The 21,678-nt window shown below is 38.8% G+C and overlaps 1 protein-coding gene across 1 annotated transcript in view; it reads right to left on the reverse strand.

Annotated features, from left to right (window-relative positions):
- The window catches only part of GUCY1A2 (guanylate cyclase 1, soluble, alpha 2), a 140,864-nt gene that overhangs the window by 114,994 nt on the left and 4,192 nt on the right, over positions 1-21,678 (reverse strand). Inside the window, exons 2-4 of the mRNA XM_009999422.1 lie at positions 20,471-20,532; positions 17,030-17,151; positions 2,907-3,625 (exon numbers count right to left, since the gene is read on the reverse strand). Of these exons, the coding sequence (XP_009997724.1) occupies positions 2,907-3,625; positions 17,030-17,151; positions 20,471-20,532 (903 nt within the window). The remainder of the gene's footprint in view (positions 1-2,906; positions 3,626-17,029; positions 17,152-20,470; positions 20,533-21,678) is intronic.

Genomic DNA, 21,678 nt, shown 5'->3' on the forward strand with positions numbered 1-21,678 from the left:
AGGGAAAGATCCTGTCTTTGACAATGCAAGCCTGAAAAAAAGATCTGACTTATGTATTGAAAGGAATATAAAAGTGCCTTGAAGGCTGAAAGATCCTCTGATCATCAGAAACATTTTTAAAACATTTTTTATTTCTTGAGGAACTACCAAGAAATCTGAAGGGCTTCAAAACTGCAGCAGAGTTGTCTGGGTCCCATCCCTTCAATTTGCCATTTAAAGTAACGAGACCTGAAAAGTGTTGAGGTTATTACAGAATCAAAATTTTCTAAAAAAAACAAGATAAATACCTGTAAGTGGGATGCAATTCTAGTATGAAATTAATAAAGGTGTGTGACAGAGAAATAGTAAAATACCTATTTTGGTTACTACTGACCTCATGCTTACAGCCACTGATCTTACTTGCCCAATATTCAACTTTCGAACAAGTGTTGGCAAAACAAGCTGCATGAATGACATGAGCTCTGGGAAAATAACACAACATGCAGTTCCCAAGGCTCAGCCTATTTTTTTTGTTCAGGAGATATTAAGGACTTGTGCATGACACGATGGTGCTGCCATGTCACCCCTCTCGAAATGTATGTAAGCAATACAACCACAACCTCTAAATCTGTGCAGCCTTTCGTTTTGAAAAAAAATAATAAATAAATTTAAAAAAATAAAAAAATACATGCATCACATGCTGAGCTTCATTTAACTACTCACAAAGATTCATTCAACAACTCACAAACATAAACTTTTGGAAATTGCTTATAAAACAAGTAAGTCCTATGAAAAGAACTCTTCACCTACACTGATGTTCTCAAATTAATTCCCATAGCTGCAGCACAACATTCACCTCAGGTCCCCTGCACCTCACCATCACCCTTTTCCTCCCTCCTTCACACACCACTGTCCAAGACACAATTTTTCTCCTAACTGCTGGCAGACAAAGTATTTAATTTACTGCCATTCCCTTTTACCTGCTTTTAAAAAAAAATCCATGCTAGTGCTGACACTTGTTGTTCAGGGTCTGACTGTACACATGGGTTTAAGAAAGAGTCACTCTCCCTAGTGGTAGCTGGGCCCACTGCTGATTGGATTCATGACCCACCTGGAATCATAGAATTGTCAAGATTGGAAAAGACCTTCAAGATCATCAAGTCCAAACATCCACCCTAGAACCCCTAACCACTAAACCATTTTATGAAACAGCATGTCTACCATGAGGATGCACTCAGAGATGCACGCTAGGTGGTACAGAACAAGATTCTGAAATAAGAGTTGCTTCCTAAACTAAATCAGAGTTTAATCAGGCTAAAACCTGCCTCCAGCAAGCTCCACTCCCTGCCACCTTTCTGATGGGCAGGCCACAATGGTGTGTAACCCGCACAGGTAAGAGAATGTTTTGTTTACCTTGTAATTAGATAGGAAAAACATTTTAGAAGCAACCCCCTTGCCAAAAGCTTCTTCCTCTTCAGAGTGATTTACAGCAGATTCATAAAGAGCAGAAGATGGTGGAAGGGACGGTGCCTGAGATGGATCAACAGGCTCCAAGGGAGGAAAATGCATGGCACAAGCCTCTTGCAAAGGAGAAAAGATTGTGCCATCATGTAGCTCTGAGCCAACACCTCAGAAGTTTTCACACAGCTGTTTCATAATTAAAGACTCACGTGACTTTGAGGACAGACTCTACAAAATACTCCCTTTTGGTTTTAAATAGATTGAATTACATCAGTTCATAAAATGAGAAGTACTAGTTTTATTCTCTTGGGGGAACATGTTGTTTCCAGGGGAAGATGCAGCAGAAACATGTTTATTGGCACCAAGGAGGAGCTGGAGCCATTGCTGCTGTCAGAAGTGGCTATATTTTTAAAATAACCCAGAGCATGACATGCAGTTACCATAGAAGTTTTTCTGAAACTCTCGCCCCATATAGGTTGCAAAACAGAGGTGGAGTTCCTCAAGCTATATGCAGACCACCTAGCCTGGAACACCTATATGGAGAACTTAGGTGTCTAAGTATCCAGTGTGATTGAGATTGACTGTCCTTGGGTGCTGTCTCTCAAAAACCCCAAAAATCAGTAATTCTTTCACTATGGGCAGCAGTATTTCCAAGACACCCACTCGCAGGCATTCAATTAAATCATTAAGTACTTTGGTGCTTAAAGCAGGAACCTGAGTTCACACCAAAAAGCTTTTCTGTAATTCAAGGATATGCAATGAAACAAACTGCATTCAACCTTCAGAGAGGTCCAGTCTAGAAGACACATTCTCACCTAACTCACCTGAGATGCACTGAACTCAACATAGGATTCACTAGTTAGGGTAAATTAGCTAAGGTTAAGCTCTAAAACAGAGGGAAGAGGCATTGTAGGAGGACAAGTGCTTATTTAGATGACAAGAGAGCATTAAAACTGGCATAAGTGATACTTGGTGCCACTAACAGCTCTGATTCCCTTGAGTGCAGGGTGAGAAATAAGAAACACACAGAAGAAAGCAGCATTTTGAAACAGGGAAGCTGGAAAATAAAGTGGCAGTCTGAAATCTGCAGTGACAATCTTTCAGAAAACATACTGAAAGCTATGCCCTAGTAAATGGCTTAATAACTACAACTGTTATCATAATAAAGCTGGAGCGAAATTAAGGATTAGATACAGGCACTTTGTAAAATTCCTCACCCTTTTGATTTAAGCTGCACTATTCAACTGCACAGTGTAGAATTGTCTGAATAGCAATGTCACAATTTGCTACATTACAGACACAGCTTACAAATAATTTAGGAAAATACTCACTTAGCTGAGGAATATCACTCAGCCCCTGTTTGTAAGGCATATGTAAACTTTCCAGAGTACATAGGACTTGAGTTCTGAATAAATAATCTGCTCACACACGTATACACACATCCCCTTCCAAGTTAATGTTCTTACCTTATCTTTGTTTTCAGAGCCAGAATCCTCAAGTTTGGTCCGAATGACAAAGGGAGTAGATAATCTCAGGAGAACTCGTTCAAATGTGGCACTGATTTTAGGAGAAACTATGTCGAAGCAGTCTTGGAACTTCAGAGTTTTATGCGTGTCACATCTGAGCTGCTTCCTAAGACCTTCTCCAAGCTGGAGAATGAGCATGTTTGCATCAAACATCAGGTGAAAGGGGAAAGCTCTGCAGAAGGTGTTGATGCTAATCCTCAGGTCTACGGGGGACTGGGAAGTTCGCGGTGGAAGTGCTTTTGTAATATTTGCATTTTCATGTTCTTTGATGAGGAAAGTCAGACAACTGCAGTTACCCGCGTTTGTCCCCTCTGAACACAACTTGTCATTGGTTACTTGTTCCACTTCCACTTCCAAGCGGTAAATCTTCTTTGCTGCTGCCTTTATCATTCCCATCATTGCAAATCCCACAATCTGATGTGGGTGAAAGTAATGAAGCATGAGATTGCCTTCTGGGAGCTCTTTGCATAGGAAAGAAGGGGATTCCAGGGTGGCCTGTCTTCCAAATGAAGTTCTAATGTGCTCCAGCAAAGCATCAAAGCCATTGAAGAAATCTTGAAGGGTCCCACCTACAGCTCGAAGAACTCTTTCATTCTCATCAAAGCAGACATTGAAGAATTCTTCCCCAAACTTTTCTTGCATTTCCTCAAATTTCAAACCTATAGGACAATGAGACACTGATATCAAAAACATAGTATTGCTGCTGTGTCACATTTTCCCTTTGTAGTCTGCTTGCCCAGTATTTTTCCAAGTCAGTGAGAGTGATTTTTTCACTGAATACCTACCCACAGAACTTCTGCTTTCTCTGGTGGATGGGGATAACCCTAGAAGCCATTTTTGGCTGTCATGCTTCCAGCATGCTTCCAGCTCACTGTCCCAGCCAGCTACTGTAGGACTTAAACTTGCTTGTCTTCTTTTCACTGCTGGAAGCCAGGATACACATGCAGTGCTCCCAACCACAGGTGCATCTCCTCCATTGCTGATTGAGCTGCAAACGAGGCTTCAGCTTTTATACAGCCCCTCTGTTCATTGCCCCAGCTCTTACCTTCCTGAAGAATAAGCTACTGGGACTCAGATCAGGCCTTTGGCCTTTACCTATGTAAAGCCCTGCAGTCAGATTACACTGACAAATTAGACATTGGAATGGACTTCCCAGGGAAGTGGTGGAGGCACCGTCCCTGGATGTGCTCAAGGAAAGGCTGGATGTGGCACTAAGTGCCATGGTCTAGCCGATGTGGTGGTGGTGGTCATAGGCTGGACATGATGATCTTGAAGGTCTTTTCCAGCCTTGGTGATTCGATGATTCTGTGACACTTAAGTAGCTGGGGGAGCTGTTGAGTTCTGGTGTCATTTTCAGACAAAGTACTTCTCTCATTATAGCTACTGGGCACTGCCAGAAGATACAAAGGAATAATTACTTCTTTTTTGTTGCCTGCAAAGGAGGGCACAGCCTTTCCATTTTAGGCTTCTATATTCACCCATCTTTAAAAAAACCCAACATCTCTTCCTCTTAGTGTGATCAAAATTACTAATAGATGGGACAGCTCTGCGATATCTCACAATGTCACTTCAAGTCTCCATCACAGAAATTCAAGAGGTTTTGATTTACAGAGGTGCTAAGGCTGGTATTACTGAAGGGATGGAAAAAAAAAAAAAATCAGCAATAGAAGCCCCTGGATACAAATTTGTATCAACTCTTAGTCTAGTTGGTTATTACCACTCTAAGGATTACCTGGAAAAATAATTTTGAGATGGTTATTAAACATTTTGCTCTGTCTTCTTTTGGGAGGACATGCTCTGCTACATTTCCTTAATATAGAATCCTGTATCACATAGTAGAGTTAGCAAATTAATAAGATATGTTTGGAAGTCTAGGAAGTCTGAATTGGCTGCATGTGAATTAAAAAATCTAGCAAGAGTTTTGAAAATAAATTAATATAGGAATTAACAACATAGTTCCTTCAGTGTATTGAAATAAAATTAAATCACACTTCAGTCAAGTACTGAAAAACCTTAAAATTTATCTTTAATTCTAATAGAAATTATTTATTTCCTAAGGGCATAACAGGCCCTTTATTTTAATATGCATTCAGCATGCTTTGTAACATTGATAAGATCCCAGTGGATCACTGAACTTACTGTTTGTTTAGATCACGTGTAGCCTTTAATTTTTGAAAGAACAGTGCCCAAGAAGCAGGAGCTCAAGCCTTCTATACCCAAGAGGTATAACAGGGAGCAGAAGAAGTCATGCATCTGTTGTCTGCAGGCAATAACCTTTGACTGCCTCAATGCAGCCTCTGAACTGCCTGTGCACACAGGCATAGTTAGAACAATCAATATACACAAGAGATCTGAGCATTCCACAGCTTTGCAGACTATCTGCAACAATAGTTTCATTTGGATCTTCAAATATGATTGATAGGAAATTCAAATGCACAATATCACATATATATAAAAGGACAACAGGACAGAACATATTTTATAAAAGAAGTAATAGTAATAATTTGGGAACGGTCATTCAGATGCCATTACTCCTAATCAAATTTGGTCACTAAACTAGGTTATTACAAAATATTCCCAGGATCTTTTATGACCACAGATGGTCAAATCTGTGGCTAAGCCAAAAGAAAGTACCTCTGGTACACAATGCCCCCTAATATCCTGACTCAGAGGACAGTGTGCCAATTCCTGACTCATTACCACTACATCTGCATAAGATTGTAATACCTCCCATAAAAATACTCACTATAACCCAAAAAGAACTAAACTCTAACTCACAGCAATAACAGTGTCATAATCAAATATTAACAGCAAGGATCTAAGAAATTATCATACTCATTTGTATACACAAACACATATGCATACTTTCAAATGTCGTTGTCCTGTAGAGTGAACTGTGAGCATCTTTAGAAGCCTGTGTGTGAAAGTGAGTCCTATGGCAGGAGCACCCAAGACTGTAAGATTGCAAAGGCCCTGAAAGTATGGGAACAAAACAGCATCAGAAACCCCTAGGCAACTGGTGCAAATGACTGTTACACAGCCATACAACCTCCCACAAAGCTGCCCAAAACAACTGCACAGGTGAGTTGTCTAAAATTACACTAAAGCAGTCAGTTGCCCTGGTGCCACTGACTGAAATTAGAGTATGCAGAACCAGTCACTTGTGTGCCCCACTGCTCCATAGGTAAGTCTCCTCATCATTATTAATGGGAGTTGTTTTTGCTGATTCTCTTAGATTGGTCTTGTCCATCCTGGAGAGCTGGCTGTTCAATCTGGATGCAACATACTAACCCCAAGCAATATGAATTATACCACGAAAATCAGGTCAATGACCTGGCTTGAGGACATGCACTACTTTTAAAAACATTTTAGCTTTGAATTGAGTTACATACAGTACCAGCAGAAAATTAGATTAGCTTAGAATAGAAAAATGGATATACCCAAGCTCTACCAAACTGCTAGTCTGTCTCAGTTGGGAATTTTCTCTCTAATAATAGACACTATGAGATACTGAAAAAAACAAACAACCTTCTAAAACAAACACATATAATGCACCTATCAGGAAAGTTTCTTCCTAAGCTGCATCAATAAGAGGACAATTTTTGCTTGAAGCAAGAAGGCTTTTTATTTAAATAGTCTTTTAATTCTTATTATACAAACACACAAAAACAACTTTTGGCTATGTTTCTACAAAGCTCTTGGCTCCAACCATATTCTTGTATGAAGTTGCACAAAATATGTAATCTTTATCTGTATTTTCACTGACTTACTCTTGCCTCTCCTATTGAAACAAATCGTGAACAGAAGGACATACTTAACGTGGCTTACAATAACTGTATATGTTTCATCATAACCTTTTCATTTACTACCTTATAAATTACATGAATACTTTGAAAGTCTTCTGTGGAGTTTCTCCTCACCCCTTTCTCTATACTGATATCTGTTCAGCTTTCAAGAGACAATAGAAATTATCAGCATCATTACAAGGAGAGAAAATGTCAGATTGTATCAGATTGCTATTCAGCTGCTCTGAAATCTTGTCTCAGCAGTGCCCAGTATCAGATGCCATAAAAAAAACCTGTAAAATCACAAAAGAACATGGTTTTGAGGAAGCTCCTCCCTAACTGCTACAGTAAGTGTAGTGACAGGACAAGGGGGGACAGTTTCAAGCTGAAAGAGGATAGATTTAGATATTAGGAATAAATTATTTCCTGTGAGGGTGGTGAGACACTGGAACAGGTTGCCCAGGGAAGCTGTGGATGTGTTCAAGGCCGGGTTGGATGGGGCTTTGAGCAACCTGGTCTAGTGGGAGGTGTCCCTGCCCATGGCAGGGAGGTTGGAACTAGGTGATCTTTAAAGTCCCTTCCAACCCAAACCACTCTGTCATGATTCTGTGACTTATTCACTGAAATGGATGCAAGTGTCAGATTGGGAGTTAGTTATATCACATATAAAAAAACCAAATGCTTGTTTAAAAAGCTTCAGAACTCATTGCCTCTATAGTGCATACTTTACTACATTTGGAGAATTCCATTGGCTAATTATTATCCTTAAAAATGACATTTGTTATGATTTCCACTTTCAATGTATTCAATACCTCCTTTGAGTTTGTTTTTTTCTTTTATTTTGAGAAAATACAAATAAAATCTTCAAAATAATCTTTAAAACCTTTAGGTCCTAGATCTGCATAAATAGTCTAATCTTTTCAAACATCTCATATTCCGTTCTTTCTCTGCATCTTCATTTTGTTTTCATTTTGATTTTGCAGGGAAATAATTAAAATTGAAGAGGGCAGCGAAAAGATAAGTCAACTTCTGTTCACCAAAATCAATTATTTGCTATTCTTTTCTGAAAAGTTGGCATCTTGTATTCTTTCCTTTTCACTATGGACCTCTAACCAAAAAATTTCAGTCAGCTACCCAGAAAAAAAAAGTAATATTTAAGATCTGTATGAATTCCCACCCATTCCAAATGCAGAGTCCACTGCACTCCTGTATCATCCTATGCATGACTCCAACAACCACAGACCGGCCTTCCTACAAGGCACCAGCTTGCAAACAGTAACCAGGAAAAAGTTTTCCTTTTTTGCACCAGGACACTTCACTAAATGGTAGTGATACAAAATAAACCAAAAATTCATCCCTACGCTCTCCACTATTGCACAAGTGAATTCAGTCATTATTTTGAATTTCTGCTGTTTACCAATCTTCTACTAATATACTGAATGCTATTCTAAAAATTCATCAGTTTCAATTTGCTTTCGTCTGGGAAAGTGATCTACTCTTTTCCTACCACTTAATCCACTTCTTTGAGAGAACAAATCACGTCTTAACTCTAATAAGTTTTCTCATTAGTAATATAATTTTGCTGCTTTTTCTTACAATGGCATTTTTATTCTAGCCCATACTCGAAAGAAATTAAATATGCACATTGTAGAAGGAAATGGAGGCAAAGCAACCATAGAATGAAAATACCACTATTGGCCTCCACTACAAAGCACTTTGGGATTATTTACAGAAGTAATACATAACATCTATTAATATCCTTTGAAAATGTGTCTCAAAGAGATTTAGAGAAGATATCCTATACTTGTGAGACAGACCTAAATTATAAGTCTTTAAGCACTGGCTCAAAGTACAAATTAAGAATTTCACTCAACTGGAGCAGAAATAGCTGATTTCATCCTGTAATAACATGCTAGTAAAAGATCTGCCTTAATTTTCTTTGTAGCAGTTCCCATAAACTTCAAACACACTACAAAGCATCAAGGAACTAATACAGTATTTCTAAGCATTTTGTACACTACTAAGTGAAGAAATTAAATAGGAATCTGTTCTCATATAGAAATTAATAAATCATAGGCTCTTCAGAAACCAACAGAAGATGAATGATGTTATAAAAATGCCACAGTATTCCACTAACTTGTGGAGCATGAAGAAGTAATTACAAGCCACCCAGTTCTTCCTTAAAGTAAATCATAGAGACAATGATTACAGAGTAGCCAGCATCTGATTACTTCAGCATAGGAAAATACCTTTTTTGCTGGGATATCGATTAAGAATCTCTAAATGTCAAACACTATGGACCAAAGTAGAATTTACCGCCTTCATCTATAGCAAATATTTCTTATATAATTTTAGATTATCGGATTTTTGGCCTGAATAAGATATTTTCCTTAAACTGCCTTTTGGGCTGACAGCTAGGTGTCAGTTCACAATCACAAAACATAATTTAAGGCAATAAGGAAAGCAACATTTATTTCCTCAGTAAAAAAGATTTTGATGTGTATAGGCTAATGCTGAAGGCACATTAGATTAATCCTTTGGCTTGTAAGTGAGCCTAGTACCAGTATCTAATGACTATATAAAGGACTTTTATCTTACTTCATCATGATGGTGAATTTATATCAACCTGGGAATCCAGATACTAACTTTAAATTACCCATTTTAGTGCTTTTGTATAAATACAATAACGTTCTTTTATGCCTTTACCTGTGGTTTTGACACAACATTTGCACTACGCTTCTCCTACAGTGATATTCAGGCTCTGCATATCTTTCCAGATTTCATAAAATTATTGTTAAAAAGAATTCCTCACACTACTTCACCTATAATATTTGTTTTACACAATTTTAATGAGATGTTTTCTTTCCTTGTTAAAGTGAAGGTCTCCTCTGACGAATGCTGCTTAGAAATACTGTAATTATGGTCTCTTGGTGAGGACCTGATCACCTGTGCTCAGTGTATGTATAAAAGATTCTGCTCCAAACTGCTGATACAGGAAATGCAGCTGAGATATTAAGAACAGGAAATGTTATTTTTTTTTTCCACCCATATAGCACTTTCAGTAGCAGCCAATTCTGCAGGCAAAGCCAACCTGTATTTTAGTGCTTTTGTATAAATACAATAACGTTCTTTTATGCCTTTACCTGTGGTTTTGACACAACATTTGCACTACGCTTCTCCTACAGTGATATTCAGGCTTTAAGGCAATAATAATAATAATAAAGGCTTTTATGTCCACCACCACCTCTGGGAATTTTCACTTTAGACATTAATTAAATGAAAACTGCAGTCACTGGTTTTGTGATTCCTGAAATCAAGGCAGATTCAGTTTGTTTCACATTAACTCTAGAGATCAAAGAGCAATAAGAATAAAAGTTTTTAATTTGTTTTTGCACTGAAATAAGCATACCTGTATTTGAAACGATATAGGGAGCAGAATTTTACTTTTCCCATAAAATGAAAAATCCTCTCTCGTTTTTCTTCACATACGTAAAGTGCTCAACTCAGCTGGCCAAGTATAGAAATCTAATGCTACCTGAATCTTCATAAGGCATCCAAGACATCTACAAAAGAACTAACAGGCAGTTACACCTGCCAAGATATGGGACTTAAGGGAGACCTACACATTTTTGAAGGTTTGACAGAGGCCACACAAGATATCCCATAGCACCTAAAATAATGACAAACACCTACATTTAGTCAATGAATCATGACCAGAATGTCTTCTACTTTATAAATAGACTTTTGCAAATGTTATTGTACATCCTAACTTCAAATTGCTCACTAGCTACCTGCAGTTCATGTGCTTTCTAACCATAAATATCTCTGATCTGAGTGGAACATATAAGGCCATTTAGTATAAACATTCACCCTTTTTAAATTTAGATTAAGGAAATTCTGATATTTTTGTTTACATTACTTTGGCATTGGTAGTGCACTGCAACATCTGCTAAATAATAGGAGTCCTGTGCCTATAACTGAGACCCCATCCAGGATAGAGTTACAATTCTTAAAATCCGTTAGTTTTGCCAGTTCTTTGGGCCATGCAACATTTCTTTTAACCCCATTTGTAAACTAACAACTTTCATTATAAATCAGGCTGTATATCCTAAACTAGTTGCATCCTAATGACCATCTGCAGTCCTTAGCTAAAAGGCAATATGTACATTCAAGATATAAGCATTTACAGTTCTCCAACACTTGTCAGGCAGTCAGTGTGCTGAACTCTTGCCTGTCTTTTCCAGTTACATCAGCTGGTCCAACCTCATGGTAGGTGATCTGCCCTGACATCTCCTTTTCAACATATTTCCTGCCTCTTCAAATGCAGCAGCTCTCAGCAGTGATGTGCTGTTATTATTTAATAGTTAACACAATGATCCCAAATTTATTCCTCTTCACTACAGAATGTGGGTAAAAGCTGAGATTTTCTTAATCTCATAAACAAAACACAGATCTTCAACTTTGACAAATGCAGAGAAAACAAGTAACTTCTATAGAATTATGCCTTTTGCCCTACATGAAGTAACAGCCCGGCAAGATATATTTAGGCATGAAGCTACTTGCCCTATATAAAGCAGCCTACGGCACGTTGCTTCTTCAGTGGTGACAAGTACATGTCACCCAGTGCAAGAGCTCTCTAAACCCCTACACCAACAATGGATTCCACCTCCTCCTCAGTGTCTTGGGGAGGTTGAATCTAGAAAGATGATTTATCTCCCTGAAGGGACATGGCTCTATTCTGGGATTCCACATAACTTATCATAGGGGAATTTGGGAACCCTTGCCACTGGTGTGTGACATCTCATCCTCCAAATGGAAGATGCCTAGGAAGATGCTCACTTATAAGTGGCAAAGAACCAAAGGACTCACACAACACAGATGCAAAATCAAGAGGACAAGCACTATCACCTTTAGGCTAAGAATGCCCAAATTAAAAATTCTTGCAATACATTTGAGTCCACACGTAGAGCTGACTTAGGAGTGATTGACATATGCTGTGCATTTTTTAAGGAAAATAAAGTAGCTGTAGTAAGATTTTATGACTCAAATTTTTATAAAATATGAAAAAATTACATTGTATAAATTAAATGCTTGAAGAAAAAAATGGAAGATAATTTTTTTCTGTATCTTAAGGAATGGAGTCAGATAGGTGAAATTCTCCAGACCTTCTTGCTGAAACAGCTATCTGACACAAGTGCATTTGTAACTTCAGGCTGTGTGCCCAAGTTTATCCAAGTGTTATTTATGCAGCACATACAGCATGGTGCTGCAGTACCTACAGTAGCCTAATACACAAACAGGCTTTCAAAGACAACCTTTCTTCCATGTCATTAAAAATTGCATGAGCATCTACTTCTGCTTTGCAAATTTTGCACAACAGATTTTTTTAATAGGTATTTATAAATTTCAGTCACCTTTGATTAGCTTTGCCGTCAAATTTATGACAGATAATAGAGTTCCTCAGCAAGATGTAAAGAGGCTCTAATGGAAATACCAGTGCCATTTAAAGGCAAGCAGGTAAGCCCCTTCATGAAACCCTGTGTCTTTTTTTTTTTAAGGATTGAAATAAGAGTGGACAATAATTTGCATCTACAAAGGCTACATTAATCGTGTGCAGTGTTTTAAAAAAGTGTTTGGAGGAGGTGAGTTGAAGGCCATACAATTTGTATCTAATTTGTGCATCTATGATGTGAGAAACATAACACAATCTATCAGAAGTACACAGTGGTGCTGAAAAATGAAAACTGGGCATTTTTCTGTTGCTTCAAAAAGCTTAGTAGCACAGACCTTCTTGGAATACCTGCCCAAAAGATAAACAGGAGACAGGTCATGAAGGCTTTATGTCCTAAAATAAATTTCTTGCAGTAAAATTTACAGCCTAACAAAAAAGTTTTCATCCTTACTTTCCTGTTGCCAAAGCTTTAATTTGCAGCTACCTCTTCTGCTTTATTCTGACTAGCTGCAATTAGGTCAAAACGTACACTCTAATCTTACTTGAAATCAAATTATTTTAAATTATGGGGACAAAAGCAGTCCCAAACAAGATTTGGCTGTCAGTGCTGAAAATGCTGAATGTACAAATGGTATGAAAACAATTTGCTTTGAGAAGGTAAAAACATGAATAGCACTGATATATGGCTTAAAGGATTAAAAAACTCCTGTTATCTCCATTCTGCAGATGGAAAACAGAGTCACAGAAAGAATAAAATCTTGCCCAAGGTCAAATAAGAAATCTCTTCAGATACAATACTTCTTTCTAACATACCTCAGTATGAAATTAGAGACACCTAATAAAGAAATGTAGTAGTCATCCACATAATATACTTCATCATAGGAATCTTTTTCTTATTATTTCTGAAATAAATTCAAACTAACACCACCAATCTGTTCTGAACACAGCTTAGCTAGCCAGCTAAATGCATTATCTGTGTCAACAGGATAAAACATATCAGTGTTTCTTTTTTAAATACTTTATTTCTAACTAGGAACCTCAGTTCCTAGGGATCCTTTTAGAAGCTAAGATTTCTATTATCTTTTTCTCAACTTTCAATATACTGTCACTTGGTTTTCCTTTGGATGATAGGACTAGGGAAATGATTGCCACCCTGTACCTCACCCTGCACTGGTGAGGCCAAGCCCCAAATCCTCTGTTCAGGTTTTGGCCTCTCACTACGAGAGGACATTGAGGTGCTGGAGTGTGTCCAGAGAAGGGCAATGAAGCTGTTGAAGGGTCTAGAGAACAAGTCTAACAAAGTGCAGCTGAGGGAGCTTGTTTAGTCTGGAGAAAAGGAGGCTGAGGGGAAACCTTCTCACTCTCTACAACTACCTGAAAGGAGGCTGTAGAGAGGCAAGTGCTGGTGTCTTCTCACAAGTAATAAGCAAGGGGAAATGACCTGAAGTTACACCAAGAGAAGTTTAGATTGGATATTAGGGAGAATATATTAATGGAAAGGGTTGTCAGGCACTGGAACCCTGGAAGAATTTAAAAGATGTGTAGCTGTGGTGCTTTGGGACCCGGTTTAGTGATGGACTTGGCAGTGCTGTGTTAATGGTTGGACTTGATGATCTTCTAACTTAAATGACTCTACCATTCTATGACACTCTAAAAGTGTTCACACACAAATTAAAGAAAGCAGAGTCCATCACAAAGTGTCTGGAATGTTTTGGAAGGGTTACAAAATTAAATTAAATATTCCAGCCTCAGAAGGTGTCACTGTAAAGGAAATCTGATATCAGACATAGTTTAGAGCATGTGAGCATGATGGACATTGCTCCCTTAATTACAGTGCATTAAAGCAGGAAGAGTTGTATTCACGTCTAGACCTGTAGCAGCAGCAGCTCAGTGAGGAGACAAGGAGAATCAAGTCCTTCCACTGCTGGAAGATGGTGTCACACTTTACTGATGACTTGACAGGAGGAAAATTCCAGTATACAAACATGATAAATCACGTGTCAACTTAAGCATCCAGCTTGCAGTTAGCACTTGCTGTGAGGACTGTAAGCAACAGGACCATGATGCAAAGCATCTGCTCCCATTCTTCTAAGCTTACTAATGATGTCAGCATTTGCTGTCTTCTGATGAATAAGAAATGCCAAAGGACTATCTCACAGGCAGTTCAGCAGTTTTTCCAGCCTCCATCACAGTCAGATTAATTCTTGTCTCCTGTCTCAGCAAGGCCAATTGCTCTGGGTACACACCCCAGTGGTTACATCCTTCTTGCACAGAAGCAGTTCTCACTAATCCTTATTCAACCAGGAAAACAACTGCATGTGTGAGAACTAATTATGCAACCTCCATTAATTATTTACCTATTGTGACAGGAGCTACAATTAAAATGAAGAAGATGGTTTTACTGCTCATTCCCTTATGTTCCTGTCCCAGATAAAGAAAAGGAAGGAACCACTTCTTTTAAATTATCTGTGTTTTGCTCACACTTATTTAATTTTTTTTTGCTATGAACTCAACTTCATTCTTTAAAAGGTGAGCTTTTTCAGGAGCAAGTCTCTGCATATTTACTTTCAGCAAGGGCTACTTAGTTAATTTCCCAAGACAGTGACATCTAGACATTATCCCTACACTGTGATCCTAACAGTCAGATCTGCCCCTGACACAAATGCACTGTGAGGCTACCACTGAAAAAACAGGCTGCACATTTACTGTTACTCAGCCACGCTAAGGGACCAGAACTAGCACACTGATTTAAAAGCATGCTGGAGATGAAAAAGGATGCACAGCTATTTCTTAGAACACATACTTTGTGTCATGGTGAGATAAGTACCAAATGTCTAGCTTGTGGGGGTTTTTATAATATGCACATGATAACATAAAAAGTCTTTGCTTTGCATGAACCTTGCCTTATCACTGTGTGAATTTCTTTTTGAGAGTTGGCATTCAATTATTTTAAAATGCAAACCAAAAAAATTGTAATAAATACTGGACATATTTACAACTTAATTTGTTCTAAATTCTCTCCATGACCAAAGGTGCAAACTGCCAAATACTGTCTCTTTCCAGCACCCAGAACCCCCCTGACAGCACCTAGCATCTTGTAGAATAAGGCACCTGACTCAAAAAAAGGCATTTTGAACGTCAGTGAAACACAGTCATCTCTCAAACACGACATGTTAGCTGTTTCACAGAGCATCCCAAGTCTATTTAACAGTTTGAGAAAGAAAAGACAGACATGGAATGCATGTACCACCAAAAGGATTTTAAATCATCAGGATACAATGGTCCAGACCTCAATGTGGGCAGAATATCCCTTATGATATTCCACTGACATGGAAGGTAAATCACACCTTTAATTATCATACAAGGTCAGATTTCACTGTTGTGCCTCCTGTTCAAGGAAGTCTCTCTAACTGCATCATTCCATAAAAATGTCCAATGTTATATTTTACCAGCTGAAATGAAATGTATTATGAACACAAAGCCATCTTTCATGCTGTCCATCTCAACTCCAGCAGCCTACCAAGACCTCAAATGGAAGAGGCCTGGAGAACCTGCCATATGAGGAGAGGCTGAGAAAACTGAGTTTGTTCAGCCTTGAGAAAAGAAGGCTTAGGGGAGACCTTATCACCATGTTCCAGTATTTAAAGGGTGGCTACCAAGAAGATGGACACTTCCTATTTACAAGGAGTCACATAGGAAAGACAAGGGGTAATGGGCACAAGTTGCTCCTGGGGAGATTCCGATTGTACACAAGAGGTAAATTAAATCAAACATTGGAACAGTCTCCCAAGGGAAGTGGTAGATTCCCCCACATTGGACAGCTTTAAGTCTCAGCTTGACAGGGTGTTGAGCCATCTCATATAAACTATAGTAATACCTGGAAAGGTTGGACCAGATGATCCTTGAGGTCCCTTCCAGCCTGGAATTCTGTGATTCTATGAACTCTCTATTTGTAAACTCCATGAAAGCAGCAGATGGCAAATGACACTAGACAGCAGCACTTTTTTTTCCCCTTTTGCTTTTATGGTAGATTTGTTTCAGCAACACAAGCCTAACTGAAAAGCAGTGAAGCTTACTAATAACTTGGGAAGGAGAATAAGCTGAATAAACCTTATGAATGGAGCTGGTTGAATCACCATTCCTGGAGATGTTTTAAAATGTATGGATGTGGTACTTAGGAACATGGTTTAAGCACAGGACTTGGTAGAGTTAGATTATGGCTGGACTCGATGATCTTAAAGGTCTTTTCCAACCAGAATGATTCTGTGATGCAAATAGCCAGCTATTTAATATTGAAACTTACTAAGACAGTTGTACTTCAGTGATGCGTGACATAATCTGTGATATGAAACATTCCTAAAAGTTTATTGCAGCAAGCAGTCTTCAATATCAATGTAAGTTTCCAGAATGTTTCATGGCTCAGGTAGATCTTGCTCAGGCTTTCTATCCACCAGACCCACAGACAATAACAGTATCTGTTGTTCTGTAGAACCCCTATTAAACCACTTGAGACCAATCCCAAAACCAAGGCCTGCACAGATGCAAGTCAATTTGAACTCGAAGCCTCTGGAACCTCTCTCATCACTGGGTATTACACAATACACCTACACTGACTCCACTGAAAAAGCAGTCCAGGTCATCTAAAAGGCACAAAATATATTTATAAAAAGAGACAAATGTAGTAACAGTGCACTGATATGTAGGTGCCTACATCCTAAATTTCCTTTGTTGGAGCAAAAAATTTCTTGGTTCATTTTTGGTATTAGGATGGTCAGTAATCTTCTCTTCCAATGAAAGGAGAGGAATTTCCTTGTAAAAATACATACCAAGTACATTTGCTGTACACTGAAGAATTCCTGAGACATCTTCAGGTTCTTCATTGCCAGAGCAGTCTGTATAGGAGCATCTGTTTGATATATTGTGAAAGTTCTTTTCTGCATCCCTGTAACTACAGTAAAAAAAAGAAGTACAAATGTTATAGCATCTCCTTATACAAATGCAGGGTTGACAAATGTCTTTCAGAAAGGGTGATAAAGGATGCCTTTAGCTTCCCTTGTCTCCTCCCTCTTCTCCCTTCCATCACCCCCTTTCCATTTGTGCATTATCACACACAGATGGGACTGCATTGGTAGCCTGGGTATTTAAACTATTACACTAAAATCTGGAGTAGTATCTGTAACAAGAATGAAGATGTAAGAAAAAAATAGTCCCAAAGGGCTGAGGCATGAGGGAAGGGTATCATATATATCTGTCTTATATATCATTCCAACTGGGGTGTTGCCTATAGCAAAATTGCTCAGTAAACTCCAAACAAGATCTTTATGAGGCAATAGTGAGTATTTAATAATAAAGATAAATCTTCCATATCACATTACATTAGCATTGCAAGTATAAAATTTAGCTTTCTCTGTGAATTATCTTCTGAAAAGATCCCAGCAGAAAGAGGGATGACAAGCTGCAACTCACTGTGCTATCAAGAATAAAGTTTGTGCTGTAGTCTGTAAAAGAAAAATGGAAAGAATCCCACTGCTGATGATAGAACAGAGTTATGTTCCAAACAGCCAGAAAGCAGGTATCATCTAAATTATTCTATTTTATTTCTTTTTACTGAATTGCTTTTCCTTCATTCAATAGAAACAGAGCAGAAGATGAAACTATGTTTAAAACAAAGCTTTATGCAGGTGAAATGGAGGACAGAAGAGGGAATAATAGTGAAAAAAATATTGCAGCAGAGTGATAATGAACTTGGCAAAATATGCAATTGATTTATCTCAAAGCACAGATAAAAGCTTTTCTAATGAGCATTTTACTAACAGTTTTGTTATGCTCTCACATTTTGTTTGTACATCATAAATAATGAATAGCAGTTTGAAGGACTGGACTCTTCATCTGGTTAATGTCAGCAAAATCTCAGCACCTGGGCTAGAGAGTATTCAGAGCTGAACATCAGATTACCCCCTAACAGGGAAACGGGTTGTCCACCTGGAGTAAAGCATACTGGGAAAAGTGGGCTCATATTAGACAGAGAAGACCCTGTTTTCAAGGGCTGTTGGGGTGCTCTGCAGTGAGCTGCATGGTCTGCATTGCTTTCCAGATCTCCAGTGATGCCAGGCTGTGTGCTTGGCAGGACACCATATCCTGGACACACTGTCTGAGCTCACCCAGAGCCCAAGGTTTGGGCCCAACACCACCACTAGGAGACCAGGAGGTATTAAAAAAGACATCTCTGGTGCTTAGGGCTACAGTTCAGTGATCGACTTGGCAGCGCTAGGTTAATCACTGAACTTGATTATACTAAAATTATTTTCCAACCAAAGCAATGTTGTGATTCTATCTTGACCAAGATGGGAAATGTGATGAACATTTATGCTGTACCAGGTGCCAGTGACCAGGTGAGAGGAAGCCGGGGCTGCCCCATGGTGGACAGAGCTGGTTCCAACCCCTTCCAGCTCCAGTGACCCCACCAGAGGGCACGGCTGAGCCCAGCTGCCAAGTGGTTGGCACCTCTGGGAAAATGAAACAGCAAAACACCTCGTGGAGATGTGAGGAAAAGAACTGAGAGAAACAGCTCTGTGAACACCAAGATCAGTGAAGCAGGAGGGGCAGGAGGTGCTCTAGGCACCAGAGTGGATTCCCCTGCAGCCTGTGGTGAAGACGATGGTGAGGCAGGTTGTTCCCCTGCAGCCCACAGAGGACCATGACTGAGCAGATATCCACCAGCAGCCCCTGGAAAACCCCATGACAGAGCTAGTGGATGTGCCCTGAAGAAAGCTGCAGCCTGTGGAAAGCCTGTGTCAGAGCAGAGGAACAGCATGAGGAGAGTGGAGTAGCAGAGAGGAGCTGTTACAGATTGACCACAGCCCCCATCCCCATCCTCCTGCACCACTCAGGCAGGAATGTCTTTAGTTGAATCCACAAGTTTTTTCTTCTTATTTTCTCCCCCTGTCCTGTTGAGGAGGGGGAACAGAATTGCAGAGCAGCTGGGTAGGGGTCTGGCCAAGGTCAACCTACCTCAGTGTGTACCAAGAGTAAAGATCACCAGGCAGGACAAATATAGGACTTCTGCTACAGACAGATGCTATTTTAACCAACTCATACTGATGTTCAAAAAAACTGAGTCAGTGTATCCCAGCTTCCAGCAATTACAGGTTTTCAGTGTGTCCTGGTTTCAAACTTTGTCCATGAAAAAATGTACAACTAAGCCCTATGTGGCTATAAACAAAAAGCCACATTTTTATTGCACTCATGCTTTCCTCAAGGCACTATATAATCCTCTGAAGTTGTCTAATGCAAGACTTCAAGCAATTTTTTCAGCAACTGAAAAAATTAGTTGCCAGAAGGCTTCTCCCCCTGCCTGCCCTGCAGCAAACATCACAACTACCTGGCAAAACTGGTTCCCTCACCATGCTCAGGTCACAGTCAGGCTGCTAATATTGTTAGACACCACCACAGAGCTAATGCTCCCTGTGAATTTCAACCAAACATTGAGAAGCAGACGAGGACAACTCCTTCCAGTGCACCGAGATTTGAAACTATGTCATAAATTCTAAAATGACCCTCAACACAGCTTGAAAAAAACCCTGTACATCTGTGTAATTAAATTCAAAGGACAACGTTCTTCACTTGTCATACAGCCCAGCCATTTAATGGCTGCAGATATGCAGCCATTGTATTCTGACTCTGTCAGGAAAAGTTATCTGTGACAGTAAAATACTTGTGCCTGTGAGGAAAAGGTTGAAAAGATATTATTTTAATGAGAAGGAGAGTGCCTTAGGCTTTCATGAAGTTGCTATTACTTTCTTTTTGCTCCTCAGTCATCTATTAAATTTCCTGATGAACTCCTAGAAGGTGGCTTTCAGCCCTGCTCCTGCCAGAACCTGGAAGTACATAACAGTGTATATAACAAGCACTGACACAGGATTTTGCAAGATCTGGACCTCAGGTCATGGCATAAATAGCTTTTCCAGCATTCTCAGCTGGCTCTGTGAAAAGCAAATTGGAATAGGTCTTATCCTCTTACAAAAAGATTCCCTATTGTCCTTATACAGGAAACATTACTGTTAATGCAGCAGTCATGCTCTGATGGGATTGCATGGAAGCAGGACTGGACAGCAGTTTACCATTAACATTCATAGTATGCATGGCTACTCCTGAGCATCTCTAAGAATTTGAGACAAAAATTTAAAAGCTTTTCATGCAAGGCTGTGACTTGAAGCACTGAGCAAAATATTACCCCACACCTTTCATTACCTCACAATAACACTTACCCAATAACTTGATGTTCAAAATACTGCAGTGTCCTTTGAAGAGTTTGCCGAATGGTCTGAGGCTATGAAAGAATAATTTTAAAAAATGTGTAAGATTAGGGAAGTATAGTACAGTTTAATTAACGGACAAATGTTTTAACACACAATTTTTCTCCAGTTTTACTCTTCCGCATATTCTACCTGCCAGATGCCCATTGCAGAGATGGATATAAAATATTATTCATTCTCTGTGTGTTACTTCACCATTTAAAAATGAATTAATTTTACTAAGTAACATAATTAATACTGCTTGCAAGACTAGTTGTGCATAACAAAGGAGTCACTTCACTATTACCTCTCAAAACCTATCACCCATCAATTATCCCATTAATTTTAAAAAATTAATTTAAAACAGTCTTCAGGAAAATGCTATTATTTTGTGATGAAAGTAGCACCAGGAAAGGGCACTGGGTTTTTACACTTTGTATGTTCCTAGAGCATTTTGTACTAAAGAATATGATAAAGATGCAATTTATTTTGGCTTACTTTCCTGACAAGGAATGGCTCTTCAGTCACCTATTAAATTATCCGGAAACTCAAGTTCATCAAAAGAAAATCATTACATGTTTCAATGCTATTTTATTTTAAAAGGTGTTTACCAAAATACAGATGTACATATATATGTTTATCTTCCTTACTACCATGGCTTCTGAGGCTATACTTATTATTTTTAATTCATTCATAAAACATTTTTTTTATAAATAAAACAAATGTGAAATCTTTGTCATTCTCTTAAATGAAGAGACTTACGGCTTTCCACTTATGTCACTTATTACAAAATATCATTCTTCCAAAATGACTCATTTGTACCTAATCACCTGTCCAGGTAAAAGTCCAGGAGCCAGAGGTCAGACAAAGGTACACAGTTGGGATTTATAAGCCTTCCTTCTCTGTCAGAGGCACAGAGGGATATTTTGATCAGATTCATCATAGCAGACACTCAAATTTTAGATATTTGCTATCTCCTTAAATTGTGGGAAAGACATCTAATTGTTTTGGAAAGTAACAGTTGAAATACCACTTAATTAGCAGAATTTCATTTTAAAACAGCCATCGTCCCTGAAAGTCTCAGATTTTGCTTACTGCTGTACAGATTCAGCAGTTCAAGAGCTGAGCTTTCTACCTACTCTTGCTCCTGAGTTTGCAGAAGGAGGTTTCTTTTCTGATGA

This window comes from Chaetura pelagica, unplaced genomic scaffold (genome assembly GCF_000747805.2).
Source record: "Chaetura pelagica isolate M959 unplaced genomic scaffold, ChaPel_1.0 scaffold85, whole genome shotgun sequence".
In the NCBI taxonomy this organism is placed as follows: Eukaryota; Metazoa; Chordata; class Aves; order Apodiformes; family Apodidae; genus Chaetura; species Chaetura pelagica.